The sequence below is a fragment of the Mustela erminea genome, chromosome 12 (genome assembly GCF_009829155.1).
Source record: "Mustela erminea isolate mMusErm1 chromosome 12, mMusErm1.Pri, whole genome shotgun sequence".
NCBI lineage: Eukaryota > Metazoa > Chordata > Mammalia > Carnivora > Mustelidae > Mustela > Mustela erminea.
Window position 1 is genome coordinate 81,640,791 of NC_045625.1, and position 19,534 is coordinate 81,660,324.

Below are 19,534 nucleotides of genomic sequence, written 5' to 3' on the forward strand. Positions count from 1 at the left end.
CCAGAAAGACACAAGAAACTGGGTAATTGCAAAACAAAATGATGTTTCAGGACACAGAGGTGTAAGCAGAGCACTGGGACCCAGACTCACGCATCAGGGTCCAAAGGAAAACAGCACATCACATGATTTCAGATATTACCATCTTTTTTTTTTTTAATTCTTTGGACAGTTGAAAGCTTTCAGGTTAATTCCATCATGAATGCTACGTCCTGCTCGCTGACCTTGTTCCGTCCTGCGGGGTGGGCTCCTTCCGTCCCGAGGGCAGGGCTCCTGGGTCTTCGGAACCCAAGCGCCCCCTCTTCTCTGTGCTTCCTTGCAGCTGGCGTACATCGGGTATCTGATGCTCTTCAACTACATCGTGTTGGTGAAGATGGAGCGCTGGCCTTCCACGCAGGAGTGGATCGTCATTTCCTACATATTCACCCTGGGAATAGAAAAGATGAGAGAGGTAACCGCTTTCAGAAACGAGAACACGGGAGAAAGAGGGTGGTTAGTTACGCTTGTGGGTGGAAGGGAGAGGTGGCTGCCGGGGATCCACATGAAGCCAGAAACTGTATTCTCTAATGCTGCCGTGGAAATCGTGGACTTGGCCCTGAGGAGGCCTTGACCTGGGGAGGCATCACAGTGTGTGTTTATCAGTTGCCACTCCGCGCATGCTCAGGGTCTGCTCTAGCTTCTGCCCACCGAGCTCTTGCCCCAAGAAACCCTCCCCCCGTCTTTGATACCGTCAACACCTCTCTTTCCTCCACTCTATAAACAGGACTTCTCAAATTGTTCCATTTTCCCACTTTTAACTCCCGCTGCAACCCTTTACTCTGGGTCTCTTTGGACACTGTCATCCAACACCTATGATTCTTCAAATGCGTTTCAGCAGCTGTGGGAGGAGGAACTATGCTTTCCTTCATTAATTCATCCTCTGGTTTTTTCCTTCTCCACATTTATTATGCACCTGCTTGGCACCAGCCTTTCCACCAGTTCTAGGCATCGTGGAGGTGAAATGGAGACACTTCTTGCCCTACAGGTTGAGGATGTGGGTCTCCCTCTTCCCCCGCTCCCCAATCCCCATCTTGCAAAAGGAACCAGCATAATAACCCCACTCCCACAGGTCTTGCTTGAAGTCAAAGCCAGCCCCGGGGGCCATCAGAATGTGAGCTGCTAAAATGAATGTGCTCAGGCAACGGTCCACCAGAGGGCTCTGCAACCCTGCTAAACGTGCCCCACGAACTCCCCTTCCCTAGGCTGGCAAGGCGGGCTTGCCCTGTGTGAGGATTCTTCTGCATTTCCCCCTGGAGTCAGCAGGCAAGGCCTCTTCGTCAAGTCCACTGCACCCTCAGGAGCTCCGGAACAATCCTACTCATTATACTATAGTGAGTGGGAAAATGTTATCAGGCTCCACAGGAAAAAAAAAGGATTCCTACAAATACATAAATTCATCCTTGCCTTCGTTACCAAGACAGGTTAAAAGCTCAGTATCTTAGGTTACAGCTCTCGGATGTTCTCTTCCAGAAAAAAAGGGATGCAGTATCTATTCGACGCCATCATATTGGGATCATTTTTTTTTTTTTAATCTCTTAATATATTTAGAGCCCTTCTTTTGGCCTTTAAACTGCTTTGGGGATACATAAATTCTAATCGGCATTCCTCCATCCTGAGAGTTTGGAGGTGTGTACTAGTCCCTTTCATGAGCTGGATTTTTTAGTTTTTTTTTTGTTTTTGTTTTTTTTTTTTTTGTAATGGATGCCTCTCCTGGCCCTGTTCTAGCTGGTGGTCTACTCTTAGGTCTTCCTATTCACAATGCCTTCTACTTCCTGACCAGGGCCGCCGACCTCCCATCTGCGAACTGAACAACTGTAATAAATTTGCTGCGGTCTTTGTGCAGCTCTCTGAGAACCGAGGGCTGCTCCTCACTGGTCAGGGCTCTGCGGCTGCTCAGCGCCAGCTCCCCTCCCGTGATTTAACGCCCTGATGCATATTCCTTCCCCATGATAAGCAGAAAAGGGAAAGACTTGGGCTGGGAGACTGGAATCCCTCCAGGGACCAGACTGGAAGAAGACAGGGAGCAGTCTGTACTCCACGGACTGTTCTGGAAGAGGCTGCCAAGCAGGCGGGCTGCCAGGAACCTCCCGGCCTGGATATCCATTTCTCCTGAGGCTGCATGTACCAGCGCACGGGGCCGGGCTCTGCAGCCTCGGGTCAGCAGGGGGTCAGCCCAAGAGCCCGGCTTCCGAGGAGGCAGCGCACAGGGAGGCGCTGACCCCCTTCCTGCCCCGTCCCGCCTTTTCCTCCTCGGCCTGGCGAGGCAGCCGCCCCCGCCCGGCGCCCCGGGACCCGTCCGAGCGAGGAGCGAGGATGCCCGAGCGCCCCGAGGCCGAGGACCCCACAGGTCCCGCCTCCGCGTCTCCCGCAGCGCGCGGGCACGCCCGATCCTGGAAACGTGGGAAAGTCTGCAGGCTTCCCGGCCTCCCCCCACACAAGCGGGGCTTTGCGGCTTCACAGGCGGCGCTCCCATTCCCAGCACCGCATACTTCTACGCGCGGTCACCAGCACGGGCCCTGGGGATCCCTCGAGGGCCCGGAACTGTTTACAGCGCGCCCGGGCGGACGTCCTCCCGCCCGGACCCTCCTCCCCGCAACCCCGCGAGGGCACCGCGGGTCCGAGACCCGCCGCCACGCCGCCTCCGCGACCACGCCCCTTCCCGCCGCCACGCCCCCTCAGAGCCCGTCGGAGAAGCTTTAGCTTCTGGGGCCTTCGCGCTTCAGCTTCCCGGCAGCCCCTCAGCCCTGCCCTTTGTTGTTTACGTTGACATTTCACAAAAAGATCGCTGCCGTTTAAAAAATGAAGCTGTCAGCCCCTGTGTTGACCCGTTAGTTGAAGGAAGGTGTGGACTCAGGGTTAGAAAACTCCCAAGTCAATGCCCGTCCCCACCCTACCCCCGCCCGCCCGCCCGCACACGCGGAGTTTCTCCTCGTGGAGACGACGCCGGGTGAGAAGCCACCGGGACGGCGGCAGGTGCGGGGATCCCCGATGGGTAGGACAGTGGTTCTCGGCCTGTTGTCACCGGCTTGACCTGGGAACTCGTTAGCAATGTGAACTCCCGAGCCCCGCAGCCGGCGCGGCGACGCAGAAGCTCCAGGCGCCGGGCGCAGCCGTCCGCGCTCTCGCCCGCCCCGCAGGTGACGCTGACGACCGGCTCCCGTCGGAGGAACCCCGGGGCTAGGGTTAGGAATGGCGCGCGGCAGAGCGGGAAGCGGGAGGCCAGCCGCCGGCGCAGGTGTTCGCGCAGCACTCCAGCCCCTCGTCCCAAGGCCTCCCTCCCTTAATATTTCAGGCCAAGGTAAGCCATGAAAGGGGGACACAGGAGTCCCATAAATAGCTGCAGATTCGACCTGACCTGCCCCCGTCTTTGCTTTCCTCTCCTTTGAGAGGAGGTCCCGGAGCTGGGAAAGCGGGGCTGGGGATGACGGCGGCAAGGGACGGAAGTCTCCGGGGAAACCCCCAGGATAAGTGAAGGTAGCCCAGCTCTCCAACCTCCTGGCTCCCCGCATCCGCTGGCAGGTTGTGCGGTGGGTGGGGTGGCAACTCCCACCATCCCACTGTGCCTTTCCTAGAGCCTGTGTGTGGCAGAAGAGCCCCTCTAGACTGACAAGGGTCTGTCTTCCGAGTTTACAGTCTAGCGGGGTTGATAGGTAGACAGACACATACAGCATATTTACATGCATGCAGAAGCTAGTATAATGGAACATATGGGTAGTATGTTACGGACTGACTTGGGGATGGGGAGGCCCCTGCAGGTGGGGTAGTCAAAGAAGTAGTCCTAAGAAGGGGAAATAAGAGCAAAGACCTTGAGGAGAAAAATCTGGGAGAAAATGCCCAAGAGAAGGCACAAGTGCAAATATCCTGAGCATAGAATGAACTTACTATGCTGGAGACACAGAATGAACTGTGTCTGCAGGTGTGGAACGGCCAGAATAAGGTGGAATGCGACATGAGGCCGCGGGAAGAAGTTTGGATCTTTCTCTGTTTTTATTAGAAGCCATCAGGCGATTTAAATAGTCACTTATCACAATTTGCTTTAGTTTTTTGTTGTTGTTGTTGTTATTGAAGAAAATGAACAACTCATAAGGGTCCAGCTTGATGGCTTTCTGTCTACCCGTACAACTATGTAATCGCCGTCCAGATCATGGCTTCAGTTTTTAAAGATCATTCTGTGTGCTCCTCAGAGAATGGATTGAGGAAGGGTGGGCATCCCTGGTGGCAGAGATACTGGTTAGAAGGCTGTTGCAATCATCTGGTTGACGTGATAGGCCTTAGAATAGAGTGGCAGCAGTGGGTAGTGGTGAGAAGTGGTTGGATCAGATCGTATTTAGAAATAGAGGTGATATTGATGCAATTCTCTGGATGTGGCGAGAAGACTGAAGGAGTCCTCCCTGGGGATCTGAGGAACTCAAAATGGTGGCACCAAGATGGAGCAGAATTTCAAGAGATTTACAATGTATTAGGAATCAGTAATTTTATAGTAAAACCCTCATGCGTGTCTTAGGGTAGTAAGGCAACCCAAAGGAGAAAAATTCTTGCTTATATTTGCCTCCAGAATGTTTGTCTCTGCATGGCCTAAGTTTAGTTTGGTTGTGTATTCACAGCATGCACATATCCAAGTAGACCCAGGTAAACAAAACAAGCTACGGATGTCGACTAACAGTCCAAGCATTTTCCAACTGCACCAAAAACCTAGACTGAAATCAGACCTAAGCCCGTTCTCTTTCCTGTCTTTTAGATTCTAATGTCGGAACCAGGGAAGTTGCTGCAGAAAGTGAAGGTGTGGCTGCAGGAATACTGGAACGTCACAGACCTGATAGCCATCCTTTTGTTCTCTGTCGGAATGATCCTTCGTCTCCAAGACCAGCCCTTCAGGAGTGATGGGAGGGTCATCTACTGTGTGAACATCATTTATTGGTACATCCGTCTACTAGACATCTTCGGCGTGAACAAGTATTTGGGCCCCTATGTAATGATGATTGGAAAAATGGTAAGCAGGATCCTCTGATTCCATGTGATACACTTGCAGAGGAGGAGTTATTGCAGAGGCAATAACAGGAAGAGGAAAATAATTCATTTGGGCTTGCCATGATGGTCTGAAATGGCCCTGGGGGTGGTTTTTTTTTTTTTTTTCATTCCTTGTGAGTGTTTAGGAGTTTGACTACATGTGTATCCATCACTGGAAAATTAATCATCACTCACCCATTTACTTACTGAAAAACAATCACAGATCATCTATTTTGTGCTAAGCACTGGAGTAGGAGTTCGGTATATAAAGGAGCTCATTCTCTGAGATCAAAGATAAGAGAAAGAGAAGTAATTACCATACAGTATGAGAATGCTGTGATAGAGAGGCCTGTAAAGTATAAAGGAGCATAGAAAAGACGGTGTAGGTCAGGGAAGGCTTCCCATGGAGGTTACATTTTCGCTGGATCTTGGAGGAGGAGTGGGTGTCCACTCCAAATTTTTAACGGATTTCTCGATTTGTAACATTTCTTCTTCTTCTTCTTCTTCTCCTTCTCCTTTTTAATGAAGTGCTTGAAAAATGCCTTTCCCTATGCAAAGGGAAGAAGATATAATCTATTTTCGCTAAGTTCAATTAGGTTGAATTTGAGTAAATGTCCCTTACTTCACCTTTACAGGGCATTCGTGTAAGAGCCAAATACCTCCCTCCTACCGTGGTAAAGAGCTCTTACTGAAAATTCTCTGTGCTGATAACCTCCATTCCACTTCTGCTTGTGAGCTGTTGAAAACCAACCCTCAGTCAATAGATGTCCTTTATAATTCTCAGTCAAGTTTTACTATATACATCATCATTGCTGACCTTAGGTCAGCAAATCAATATTTGTTATCATTATTAGTGTGTATGTGCGTGTATAACTCTACTGAAATGAATCTTCAATAACCAAGTCTCTTCCTACAGAAGCACTGGCAAACACTTGCAAAGAGAAGAATTTGAATCCAAAAGGAAGGGGTTGTGAGACCTGGAGCAATTTATTTAACCTCTTTAAGACTTTAGTTTATTCATTCAAAGTAATTATAATAAATGCAAGGTTATATCTTGCAAGGGTTGTTGTGATGATTAGAAAGAACATACTAAATAGCTAATAGGGTCTGGCCCATAGTAGGTAGATGATAAATGCCATCTCTTATATTTACGTTCACCTTATGTTAAAGTATAATAAAAAGGGCGAAGAGGGACAGGGGATTGGTGAGCATGGTTAGTCTGCTCTATTCTTAACCCTTTTGTACAAAAGCTTGCAATCTATAACACCAGTATTGCTTAGGGGATATATCACCAAGCCCATTCTGGAGAGGAAAATTGGAATTCAACAAGCCTGATTTATTTACCCAAAACCAAATCCCAATTCAACTGGGATTTTTGACTAGATAAAATATGTATATCTTATTCCGTTGCACAGCCCGTTATATAATCTTCTCTGTGTTTTAGTAATGAATTTGGGATTGTGGTAAAGATTTGGATGTCTAAAAGCAGAGCCTCTCAACTTAGAGTCTTCAGGAGAGATTTAGAAGAAAGGATTGATGGACCCTCCACCCAATTTATATGTAAAAAATACACGGGCATATGAATTCCTGGACAGAGAGGACAAGCTTCCCTGAGACTCTCAAATGTATTTTCAAATGGACCCAATGAGAGTGAAAATTATAACAGCTGCAAAATTAGGCTCAATTTTCTTAGCCTGGGCCCTACTGATATTTCAGATTAGATGATTCGTTGTCATGGGGGCCATCCTGTTCATCTTAGGGTGTTTAAAAGCATCATTGGCTTCTACCCACTAATACCAGTAGGGAAGGTACACACACACACACACACACACACACACACACACACACACTTACAACAACATTGCCATATGTACTCTGGGGACACACTTGCTCTCTGTTGAGAACCACCACAATAGACGATTACATAATCTGATGGCTTGTTTCTTCTGATTGATTGGTTGCCTTGTTTTGTTTCAGTAAATAAGATCTGAGGTCTCAAACCAGCTAAGTATATTACTTTAAAAACATCGGGTGGTATTGAAATACTTGAAATATCTAAAGTCACACTAAAACAGCTAGCTTATTGTAAAATCCCCGTCTATCATTTTAATAATGGCATAATTATCCCCAGTTTTGACTTGAATGAACCCTTACTATGGAGTGAGCAAGAGAGACGTACTGCATTTTCTCTACCTTCCAACTTACGAATGACTTCCCTTATCAGTCAAGAATAAGTAGAAAATGAGTGTATTTGGTGGCTTTGTTCTCTTTCCTGGAGTTTCCCAGATACTTAGTTCAATAATTGAGTCACTCATCTAGAAGAGAGGTAAAATATGCCCATAGAATTTATCATTGAGCCAGATGGACTGCCAGGTGGGATGCATAACAAAATATGCCCAGATGTGATTATTCTGAAAGCCCCTCAACATTAGAGAGTCCCTATTTGGTACTAAACAGCCAAGTAACTCACTGTGCCCTGTGGTAAGGGATAGACAGACAGCTGCTAAGATATCTGGACACAATACTTGATCAAGTAGGATTCCAACTGATCTTTAAACCCAGAATCACTTACTGGGATCCTGACCTCTTTCCATCATAGTCCACTTCTCAGTGCAATTCTCTAAGCCTAGTACTAAGCTCCCTTATATGATACAGGAAAAAACCAACGATGATAGCTCTCATTTACTCTGTGCCAAACACCGTGTCAGACACGTCATCGTCACTACCACCCCATGAAATGGCTTTTAGTATCTTCATTTGGTACCTAGGTACACTGAAACTAGGCAAAGAACAAAGGCAGGATTCCAGCTTGGGTGGGTCTGACGTCACAGCCCGGCCATCCCGTGCTAATAATAACAATACATGAACATTTACAGGGATCTACCCACATTGCTTCACATGTTATCACATTTAATCCTTATAAAATTCATATGCATTGCTGTAGTCTTTATTATCCCCATTTTGAAAATGAGGGAAAAACCAAGATTAAGTAACTTGCACGTAACCACCTAAGCTGTTTTTACCAGAACAGTCAAGATGAAAATCAGGTGGTCTAACACCTATACAGAATGCAACCAACGAATAGTTATAAGAATGAGACAGTATCAGCTCTCCTCATGTTGAACCAACTGGACAGTTTAAAAACAGAGGTCCCCCGTTTTTACTAATAATGTTCTGTTTCTGCGCTCTACCAGATTTCAGTATTTGTGTGGTATAGGTTTTTGAGATCTATGACGTTGGGTGGGAAGAATGTTTCTCATCTTTGGTTGTTTGGCCCTGCGGATAGAGAGCAGACTCAATCTGAATGAGAACAGCCCTGGGAAATTAGATCAGACCAGTTGCTGTGTGTACTGGCTGTTTTCTTGGGTCAGACTGGCTCCTAAATTTCATGAGTACATACATTCCTCTTCCCACTCACCTTTTAGTCAAGCCAAATATACAACTTGAAGGCCCCATTAGTGTTTTCTCATTGATAGAACTTTTTGTAAATGAGGAGTGAAAGAATTTTACAAAATAGAAGATAAGCAACAGGCCTCTGTTGCCTATGAAACTGCTTCAACACAGCTGGCTTGTTCACTCTTTTTTTTTTTTTTTTTAAAGATTTTATTTATTTATTTGACAGAGAGAAATCACAAGTAGATGGAGAGGCAGGCAGAGAGAGAGAGAGGGAAGCAGGCTCCCTGCTGAGCAGAGAGCCCTATGCGGGCCTCGATCCCAGGACCCTGAGATCATGACCTGAGCCGAAGGCAGCGGCTTAACCCACTGAGCCACCCAGGCGCCCAGCTTGTTCACTCTTTTAAGAGCATTCTGAGGCTGCTATGCTGTGGAAGGAATAACCAATTAAGTCACATATATTTCTAAAAACAGTGAACAGATATGAATGAACGTCAAGTTTTGAGAGATTCTTACTGAGTCTCAAAATTAGATGATACTTGAAAGCTGGGTTTGGAAGTTGCCTTGTTGGTTGATTAATTGACCTAAAATATATTGAGCCCCCAGTGTCCTCAGGCAAACAGGAAGGCTCTAGTGTTTTAATTCTATTAACAGGCTCTGTGGAATATATTCTTTCAAAATAAATTTTTAAAGCAAATTTACAGCCTTTATTATCATTGATAAAATTATCATTAGTGTTTCTTTGTGGGTAGGTATCCCTTCAGGAAGTTTGATATCCAAGAGAAGGTCATCTTTTGTATTAGGTGGTTTGATGTGAGGAGTAGAAGCCAGTCTCCAACTAGCTTAAGCCCAGGAGGGCTCTTTTGACTTAGAGAAGGGCAAAATGAAACTGGCCTAAAGGGCTGCTTCAATCAGGCCCTCAACCTCTGTCAGGACATAACTCTCTCTCTTTCTCTGTCTGGAATATCTGCTTCATTCACTCCTGATCAGTTTCACTAGTGGGAGCCTCAGCCACTCTGAATTCATATCATTACCAAAAAAGAAAGGGAGCTTCTCTCTCCCAGCTTCAGTTGAAAAAAATCCAGAGATAGGATTCTGGTTGGCCCATCTTATGTTGCATGCCTACGTCCTATCGCCGTTGCTGGAGGGTGAGCTACCATGATTAACTTAGCCTGGAAAAGATACCTATCTTTGTGGCCAAAATGGGTGGGAACTGCTTCTAAAAGAAGGAGGCAATGGGTTCTGGCCAGGCAAAATAATAGTGATTATATCCCCATCTATTTTTGGTGATAAAAGGAAAGTAATTTGGCATATGAGAAACAGATCCCAGATAATATGTATCATGAAAACAAGCAAAAAAGAAAGGAATCAAGAGGAACAAGAGATGATATTGTGCTCAAATGCAGTCAAGAGAATTTTATAAACACGTCAAGATGAAAATCCAACATTTCAACAGCAGACACAGAAATGAGCCATGAGGCAACTTGATTCTGTCGCCTACAAAAACACCCTCCATAACTGATAGGATATGCTACAAGAGAGTTAAGTACAGAAAGAATGGTTCTCTGAGGGACTGGTTTGTGGTAGAATACCAAGTGATGAGGTGGACCACAGGAATAAGATGGATATTTGGGTTGTGCTAGCTTTGTTCCAAATGATTATTTTCTTGAGTATTTGAAATCTTTATTAGCCTTTCCAGCTTAGGGAATTTACAGCACTGCAGTTGTTCTTGAAATATTTCAATTCTTCTAGCTTCACTTTTGCTAAGAAGAAAGAGACCCTAGGAGGACGTTTGCCATTCCCAGGAACAGAGACAAAGTTAGTACTGGATTCGTAGAGAGACCCGAGCTTCATGTGACTCCATGCCTAATCTTAAGTAGGTGGCACAGACTACAATGAAAGATGATGGGGTTCCATGCCATGTGTGCTTTTTTAAAAATGAGTTTTGAGTTACTGATAAGTTCTGCGGACATTGCTTCAATAGTAAGAAAGTGTTCTCTTTCTTACTTGGACACAGCTGTCTATGTATATATCCCATAGTGATAGTTTTAAAAGTGAACCTCCTTCAAAGGTTTCCATCACTGTTGGTGTCATAGGAACACTCAATTATACGGATTTTCTTTTGTTTCTCTCTTCCAGATGATAGACATGATGTACTTTGTCATCATTATGCTGGTGGTACTGATGAGTTTTGGGGTCGCCAGGCAAGCCATTCTCTTTCCCAATGAGGAGCCATCATGGAAACTGGCCAAGAACATCTTCTACATGCCCTACTGGATGATTTATGGGGAAGTGTTTGCGGACCAGATAGACCGTAAGCAAGTTTATGATTCTCATACACCAAAGTCAGGTATTGAACTTCAATTGGGTCACGTCTTTTCTGAGTTCATTTGTTTGTTCTCAATAAATGGCTCAAGATAGAGGACCAATTCCTAGCTTGCTATCTCGGAGAAAGAAAATTAAAAAAATAACAATTACAGAAGGCGAATACACAATTTTCACAAAGTAGTCCTTGGGTGTTTCTCCAGGTATGTCCTTTCTGTGACACATATTGATATCTGACATCCTAAATTTTGATCAAAAACTGTATAAAAAGATCTAAATTATATTTGGGGAATCAAAATCCTAGGGCCATGTGGTGAATATTTCAATATTATTAAAATATTATGTCATTACTCCCACCCCTACCCGAGGCCCCAGCCTGTAAAAACTAAATTCTTTGGGTTTGACTTCAGAACAAATAAACAATTCTCTATTTTGCCATCAGAATTCAAGAGGGCAAACATCTGCATGGTGTTTTCCTTGCAATGGAAACTATTCTTCAGCTCCTTTCCCCCCCTGTCTTAAATTATGTGCTTTTGAGACTCAAAAGAAGCTAGTATTCATTGCCTGGAAGTATGGAAAATGCCTTAGGTTATAAACTGAGTTGCTTGCTGTAAATGCCAGGAAAAAAAAAATAGTATCTATATCATGAAATGATTCAGTGTGAGGAGTGAGCTCCAGCAGGCCCTGAATGCTTCATGCCCTAATAGATGCCGATTCTCTGTAATAAACACCCTCTCATACAGAGTTTGGAGGTAGTTGTATCATAGGAGTGTGTTCCAGCATTTTATTTGGACCAAATGTCAGGGCACACCAGGCATTGGGAAATTATTGGGAAGAAAGCATCAGGAAGGAAGTAACTTGCAGTATGGAAGAACTGAATTCCTCCAGCAACTTTTTCTCATTTCCCTGAGGAATTTAGCTCTAGAAATAACATCCCTCCAACATTGTCGAATTAACATTTTTGAAACGTTTTTTGCTGACAAGCCAGCCATCCGAGCCCTGGACCGTGGACACGGATCGGGGTTGCATAACCAGGTAGAGCAGGAGCAAAGCCCTGTCAGCATAGCGCCGCCCCGCCTCGGCCAGTCCCAGGTAGGACGGACACCCAGGAAAGAAAGAGCAAGCACCAGAGAGGTGAGCCCTCCAGGCCTGTGAGGTGTAGGTGAACCCTGGCACCAGGACCCATTAATATGTCGTTTTCCTGCCTACGATGGATTTTCAACAAATACCTTTCTTAAAATGAGTCATCTGAGGCAAGAAGGCTTTTTGGAACACCTAATTGGAACAAATATTCATTTCAGGAGACTTGGCCAACCTCACTAAGGAAGAATTTTAATTCCACCTCCTGGTTGTAAGATCTTTGGTTGGCAAGGTGCAGCCTTCACGGAGACAGCTTTCCAGGGCCTGGGGAAAACCCTTTCGGTATCCTCCCTTCAAATGGCCCCCAAAGGCAAAACAGCTTAAACGCCCATCTATAATCATTCTCCTCAGAGGTTAATTGTCTTATCTCCCCCAAGAAATTGCTCTCCACGTACATTATTTTGCCTTTTTAAGTTTTCCTTCCTTCCGCAAAATGAGATTACGCCCCACGGGTGTTTTGGGCAGCGCAACATTTTGGGAGGGGAGAAGACAGGAAGTGTAGGTGTGTTTTATAAATGGGATTCTGTCTGTCCCTCTACAAGTGGCCATTTATTGATGTTGTACTATGAGCCCAACCTAGTGCAACAGACACCACCATCTGGCTGAATAAGAGGAATTCTTATTGTTATTTTAAAAGAAGGGCTGATTGTAGTTTAGAACTGGAACCCCACCCCCACCCCCAACCCCGAAATGGAAGAGAGGTGTTTCGTGTGAGTGAAGCATGAAAATAGACATCCCTTATTGTTCATTAGATCTGTGGTGCTCTACGTGTGTGAGAATAAATTTCTGCCCCAAATCTCAATACAGACCTGACCCAGCCTTGGATGGATGCAAGCAAGCTTCATGATAACCTTTCCCCCAGTTACCTTCCTTCTTGACATTCCAAAATTGGCTGCAATGGTAGCCACTGTTCTAAGCTAAATCAGCCAGTTTGCTGTTTGGAGTGCTAAAGAGCATTTATTTGTCCTTTCTCAAATGGGTATAGGAGGCTGCCCCCAAATCTGTCATTATATTTGGCCGAGGCCATTGAACACCCATCGCTGTCTTGGAAATAATTTGATTTTCATGTTATGGCACTGGACAAGCCCAAGGGCCATTGGGTGACAGCCCCACCCAGCCATGCAGAATTGCCCCGGGAGACCCAAGAACTGAGCTATTTGAGAAAGGTACAGATCGTTTACGCTGCCCTATGGTGTCTTGCCTCTTTTCTGTGCCGTGTCCAGGCTGGTTTGTGAAGCATGTGTTCAGGCCGACGGGATCTCATATCCGCCTGGACCCGCGACCCTGCGCAGGGTCTGCCAGTCCCATCCTGTGGATGTGGCCCTGCGGGGGCCTTGCCCGTGCTGCTCATTCACACACCCCTCCTCAGAGCGACTCATTTCTAACATGATGCACGTGCTCCGTATCTAACTCTTTTTGTTTTGAACCGCAAAGTTGCTGAAGCCATTTCATGTTTGGGGAAATAATCTGCTGGGGATGGGCTGTATGTGGATGTGTAATGGGGCCCAAGCGGTGGGTTATTGACATCTGTCTTGCGCCTCAGAAGGGAGGACCGCGCTAACGCCCTCACTTCTGGAAGGCAGCGTTACTGGATGACAGATTTTTTTATATACACTCCCATTTTTTTTTCCTTGTCATTTCTCCTAAACCCAGAGACTTTCAATAAGGCCAAAAAAGCCGGAATGAGACTTCTAAGGTTACTTTCCAAATGTGCTTAAAGACAGAAAGCAAAAGAAGTAAGAAAGAATGGCGTCACTGTAAAATCACCAAATAATTTAGGGGGCTTTCACCTCTAAACCAGATTAGATTAACACAAATTCTAGTCTGGCGTGAATCTCAGTGATCTGCGAGGCTGAAACATTTGCTTTGTGCCGGGAGCTGGTGTGCATGCAAAGTCGTGATTGGCAGCAGCGGGTAATGAAACTGGGCAGGGGCAGTCATGGTCTGCTCTGCCGGGGTGTTTTGCCTAGCAGCCTTATGAACTGAGGAGAAATGACCTTGCTGTAGTCGTTGAGTTGATGTTTAAGTTATATATAACAGCAGTTCTCTACGACCCAATCTATGGGCTACCGTTCAGTGACTCGGGCCCCAGCTTGCTAAATGTATTGCCACCAAATGATGACATCCTTTTAAGTGTCTCATTAAGGTGACCCATGTTGCACGGCATCTGAGAGTTGGTCAGGATCCCACTGGAGCCTGAGGGGGGAAAAGCCACTTAGAGAGAAGGAGCAACAGAATAAATTTCCAGCACATTCATGTCAAGGCCAGGGCAAAGCTAAAATTAGAGGGCCTCTTGGCAGTTGAGAAATGTGGTTCCATGGTGGGTGAGGTACCTAGAAATACACCTTTGTTGGCCAAGAAGATGGGGTGTCTCTAGCTTCCTTAAGCCTCTGAATGAGTGAGACTTCCCTTTATTCACAGGGTATCCTTGTGTTGCCTGCCGTACGCACAGATTCCCCAGGCTGTACCGGGACAGGGGAGAAATGAATCACGCTCTTGAATGCATTAAATCAGGGTCTAAATTTAGTCCTTCTTTCTGCTGCTCTGAGTATTTTTACAAGTTTGGGTACTAACGTGAAAGCAGAATGTCCAAAACTTACTTCCTACCGTAACCACTTAATATTATTTGGCTGTTTCCCTTGGCCCAAATTGACTATCCAGTCTACTTAACGCATGGGTCAATTTTTTTTTTTTCTCTTACTGCCTAGGGCTTTCCATCTAAAATTAATAGGTAATCTGGAGTAAGAGGGCTTATTTGTGTCGTGGTTTGGTTTGGTGTTGCTCCATTTTATTTATTTATTTATTATGTATTATTTATTTATTTCAAATGTTTTGCTGTTTAAAATGCAAACAAGCAAAAACCTTGCTCTTCTGGCGTCTCTGTGATGTTGACTGGGTCTGAAGCGCCGTTTCTGTGAGGAAACAGGGAGCCTGCGTGTACATATAAAGCTAAAACATTGCCTTGTATGACTTTTCTGTCTCAAATTATTCGCTCCTCGTTTCATGTGTGGACGTTAAGATCGCTCAGGGCCAGTCTCTAAAATATGCCTGCTTATGGCAAAGCTTAGAACAGCGTGGACACAGAAGATGGCCATCATTACGCCTTTCCATCCGTCGACTCCCGTTCTGGAAACTCAGGGCTCTGCAGCCATTTGGTATTCAGGGCTGACCTTCTCTAAGGGATTCAGAGCACACTAATGCCTAACAGCTATAGCGTGGGGAGTGTTGCCCGACCAAAGAAAATATTTTGGAAAAGAAAAACTTGAGCCAGTGCCAACTTTGGGGACAGGGGGAATTGTTACGCTGGGTTTTGTTTTTTCGCAGATTGCTAAGGACGGAAGCCAGCAGACGGCGCCACCCCCCTTCCCCCCTTTTTCTGTCCCTGAAAGTCAGCTTATATTCTAAAGGATACCCACCCAACTTGTTTGCTAATGCAAACTGAGACTTAGTGAGTTTACAAACAGCAGAGCTCTCTGCAGACAAGCCTTTGTGATGATTCAGGATGCTGCAGTGATCAGCATTTGTTTCACTCTCACAATATTCCTTCAGCCTTAGCTCACAGGTTGGGATCCATTTTTAATCCATTCATTTCTTCATTCAGTGGAGGTTTGTTTTGTCCTACCAGGAGCCCAGACACTTGCGGTAAAGAGAGGCACATGACAGCGATACTGTGGTTTTTTTGTTTTTCTTTTAAGATTTTATTTATTTATTTGTCAGAGAGAGAGAGAGCACACAAGCAGGCAGAGGCAGAGAGAGAAGCAGGCTCCCTACTGAGCAAGGAGCCCCATGCAGGACTCGAGCCGATGACCCTGGGATCATGACCTGAGCCGAAGGCAGTGGCTTAACCAACTGAGCCATCCAGGCGTCCCAGAGAGAGATTGTCTTTAAGGAGGCTGACAGTCCCAAAGAGGTAAACTGACATTGACAATATATATGTGGAGATGGAGCCCCCAAAGAAAAGTAGTCAGTTCAGTAGTAGTCCTAGGATGAGAGCCCGGGGCACAACAGATGAAGCCTTGCAAAGAATGGGAAGGTTGAGCTGAGACCTGAAATACGAGCAGTTATTTGCTGGGCAGATGGGAGTAGGGGGGTGTGAAGGAGAAGAATGGCCTTCCCAACTGAGACTCAGCATGGACAGTTCCAGGCACAGCGGGTAGTTTAATATGGCTGACTGCGGGGTGGGAGGCAAGAGGCAGGAAGGAGGACAGATGGGTCTGAAGTTGGGAGACGGGAGGATAGATCTTGCAGGCCTTATACTCCATGCTCAGGGTAGTACCATGATCTGACATGTTGTAGTCAGAACTTTCGAGCAGAAATCTAGAGATGGGAGGTGAGTACGCACTAGCTCCGCAGTACGCGTTGGGATGGAGAAGACAGGCAACCTGAGAGTTTAAGAAAGTCAAATCAGGAGGACCTGGGCAGACGTCAGATGGTGCACAGGGGGGTAATGGGGAAGTGATGAGGATTTGAGATGGGGAAGTTGAAGGTCACTCTGAGGTTTCTGGCTCAGTCAGAAGAATGACGTCATTTAGTGAGATAGAGAACCCACGAGGAAGAACTATAGGGAGAGGTGGATTTGTTCATTTGGGGTCGGACTGAGTTTGAGGTTCCCATGGGAATTCTAAGAAAACCATGAAGAAGGCTATTTTGTATGTGGATGCAGAAAGAGCCAGCCTGGAGATCCAGATCTTGGGATCAAGACTATAATTCCAGTTAAAGCCATGCAAGTGGGTGAGCTTGCCCGGGAGCACAAGCAGAGAGAGAAGCCCAGAGTGGAACAGTGGAATGGAGGAGTCAACAATATCAAGAGCAAGAGAGGACAACAATTAGCTGAATCTTCAGAGGAAGTTCATTCAGCTAGACCTTTAGGAAGTCACTGGTAGTTTTGGCCAGAGAATCTTCCTTTCGGGAGTGAATATAGAAACAAACTACAGTGATTTAAGAGTTAAGGAGCAGCAAGGCAAGACATTTACCAGGGAAGAGAGAGCAGTGTTGTGTCTGTGTGAGGTGGCAAGGGGAGAAGGAGGTTCAATGAAGTGGGGCTTTGAGAGAGAGAGTACTATTTTGTCATCACCACTCAGGAAAGTTACCAAGCATGCATCAAAGGATTGCTTAGGGCCACCTGTTTGCATAGTTGGGTTTTCTGTTTTCTCAGTCAAGACTCAACAGCCCAGATCAAGAAAAATAAAGAGTTGGATTAATCCAAGATTAATGCGTTACTGTGTCAGTATGGCGTAAAGAAAGGGGCCAGGGTTTTTTGAAGATGCTTACAGGGTTTACTGTTGTACGTTATGAGGTCTAAGATGGGAGGAAAAGCAAATTAAGAGAAACAAATTATAATGTTGGTAAGTACCTAGAAAGAAGAAGCAACAATCAAGGGACAAGAGTCCTGACCTGAGCACCAAGTGCTTTGAGAACTTGGATCCCGAGAGGTGGGATGATAAAATGTTGTGGCCGAAGGTGGTAAATTGATATTCATAGTTCAGAGGTAGAGCAATTTAGGAGAATGATAAGGTCCAGAATGGATTCTTGGATATGCTGGAATTGAGGTCAGGCATCTTGAAGCTAGGTTCTTCTGTATTTGTCACAGCAGCTGTTGAAGTGTTCTTTTGACAGGAGTGGACAGGAAGACTTCGATCGAAATTACCTGAAACTTAGAGGAAAAAGGGCTTTTGGTACAAGAGTGAAAAGTAATGGGTGGGAAGAGGCAAAGTATCAGGGACAATGCAGATGTCACTTAGGGGAACTGCAATGATGGATGTACAAGGATGTGCGATTTTCCTTTGAGGTTACAGGGAAGGGGCGTCTTTCTGCAAAATGGGATGTAGTTAAGGCAAGAAAATGGAGACTGGGCTTGTAGAAGTATGGGAAAGCAGAGGAGTATGTGTTCAATGACAAGGATGTTCCAGAAGGCTCTGGGGAAAGGGAGGAAAGGGAGAAATGACAGGAAAATTCAGTGGACAAAAGCCCAACATGACATGAGGACAGAAGCTTAGGGGAGCCTAGTTGACCAGAGGAACTTGCACTGTAGGAATAGAGGACGATAGGTCAGAGAAGTAGGGTGGGAATAATTATCTAGAGTTTTGAGGCAGCTGAAGTCTGGAGCCTTAGTAGTATAAGGGGCCAAACTGGGCTAAGAGCAGCTCGGTCTCATAGGCGGTCTAGAGCAACCTTTGCTCAGGTTTCCAAGATTGTGATGAAGACAGATGGTTCCGATGCCCTCAAAGGGTGGAAGTGGAAACCTTTTGTAGTGACGCAGAACAGCCAGATTCTAAAGAGGAACCACCCCAGGTGGCTTGGAGAGTTCTCCTGCCTTGGGGGAGGCTCCCCTTTTGAAATTAGCAGTCACCTGTTGTACTACAGAAGCATCACCATTCATTAGCTTTCACAAGAATGAGCTCTTGTTATCACCTGAAGTATTCCATTTGTCTTTTAACTGTAGACTTGCTGATACCTTGGCTATAGTTAAATGCTGTGCTTGGCCCATCCTGGCCAATTTCAGCCTCTGTTGTAACTCTGCCCTTAACAGATCACCTCTGGTACATGGTATGTTTGCATGACTCCAAAGCCCATGCTTTTTCTACTCTACCGCAAATACTCCAAGCAGTCCTACATAACCCCATGGAAAATAAAGCATCAGCAGATGGGATATATTTAAAATTTTTGAAACTATCTCAAAAAAGCTCTAAACCATTTCCCAAAAAGTTTACTCGGGAGAGAAGAGTTAGCCTCCCATCTAGCTGTTGCGACTATTTCATCACCTATAGGGAGCTAACTTCTCGCTGGGGACAAGAGATATAAAAAGTATGTGTCCCTCCACATAGAAGCAAATCAGTAGGGTTTTCTTTAAAACTCTGGTGGAATTTGTCCTCTTTAGCACATGCAAAAATAAAATGGGATTCTGTAAGATTTAGAGAAAACACTAGTCTCTGGCAATGCTGACTACTAAGCCAACAGTGAAAGACAGAAAGAGTTCATGGGTGTGCCAGAAGAAAAGTAGTGGAAAGGTTGACTAAGAGCGTGTTTAAGATGAAAGCAGTCATTAAAATCCAATAATAGTGTGGGATGCCTGGCTGGCTTGGTAGGAAGAGCATACAACTCTTGATACTGGGGCTGTGAGTTCGAGCCCCATGTTAGGCATAGAGATTACTTAAAAAGATTTTTTTTTGAATGTAAAAATTAAAAAAATAAAAACAAAAAACCAGTAATAGTCTGTTGTCCAGCCAGATGCAATTGATTACATGGAGGAAAAGGTAATCACTATAGATTGAATACTAGAGACACCTACATAGTGTATAACTCAACCCAGTGATGCTGAACATCATCTAGAATAGCATTAAAAGAAAAACAAAATGGACTACCTTTACTTGATCAGGAGCTGTGGCGATGTGTGCCTGGGACCCTGAGGATGGGGCTGGTCACTGTCTCTCAAGAAAGACCTAGATGCATTGAGCCAGAGAAGAGCAGCCAGACTTAAGGAGGGAGTAAATGAGAAGCCATAATTTGAGGACAGATCAGGAAGATGAGGACTCTTTGCTCCGAAAGATGAAAACAACCAGGTGTGGAGTCTGTGAACGCCCCAAATGAATCTCTCTGCAGAGAAAGTGTGTCTGACATGGGCCCCCAAATCCCA

The 19,534-nt window shown here is 45.5% G+C and overlaps 1 protein-coding gene and 1 long non-coding RNA gene across 19 annotated transcripts in view; one reads left to right on the forward strand and one right to left on the reverse strand.

The window, feature by feature from the left end:
• The window catches only part of TRPM3 (transient receptor potential cation channel subfamily M member 3), a 785,382-nt gene that overhangs the window by 720,333 nt on the left and 45,515 nt on the right, over positions 1 to 19,534 (forward strand). For 9 of the 18 annotated variants that reach the window (XM_032308281.1, XM_032308298.1, XM_032308285.1 and 6 more), the window contains 3 exons: positions 320 to 448; positions 4,775 to 5,026; positions 10,576 to 10,786. In XM_032308281.1, coding sequence (XP_032164172.1) covers positions 320 to 448; positions 4,775 to 5,026; positions 10,576 to 10,786 — 592 coding nt within the window. The remainder of the gene's footprint in view (positions 1 to 319; positions 449 to 4,774; positions 5,027 to 10,575; positions 10,787 to 19,534) is intronic. The other 9 variants (XM_032308283.1, XM_032308288.1, XM_032308292.1 and 6 more) reach the window with 1 other exon arrangement.
• LOC116570778 lies at positions 144 to 3,340 on the reverse strand. Its single transcript, XR_004277552.1, has 2 exons — positions 2,473 to 3,340; positions 144 to 424 (listed from the first exon to the last, which is right to left on the reverse strand). It is a non-coding gene; the product is annotated as an uncharacterized LOC116570778 (long non-coding RNA).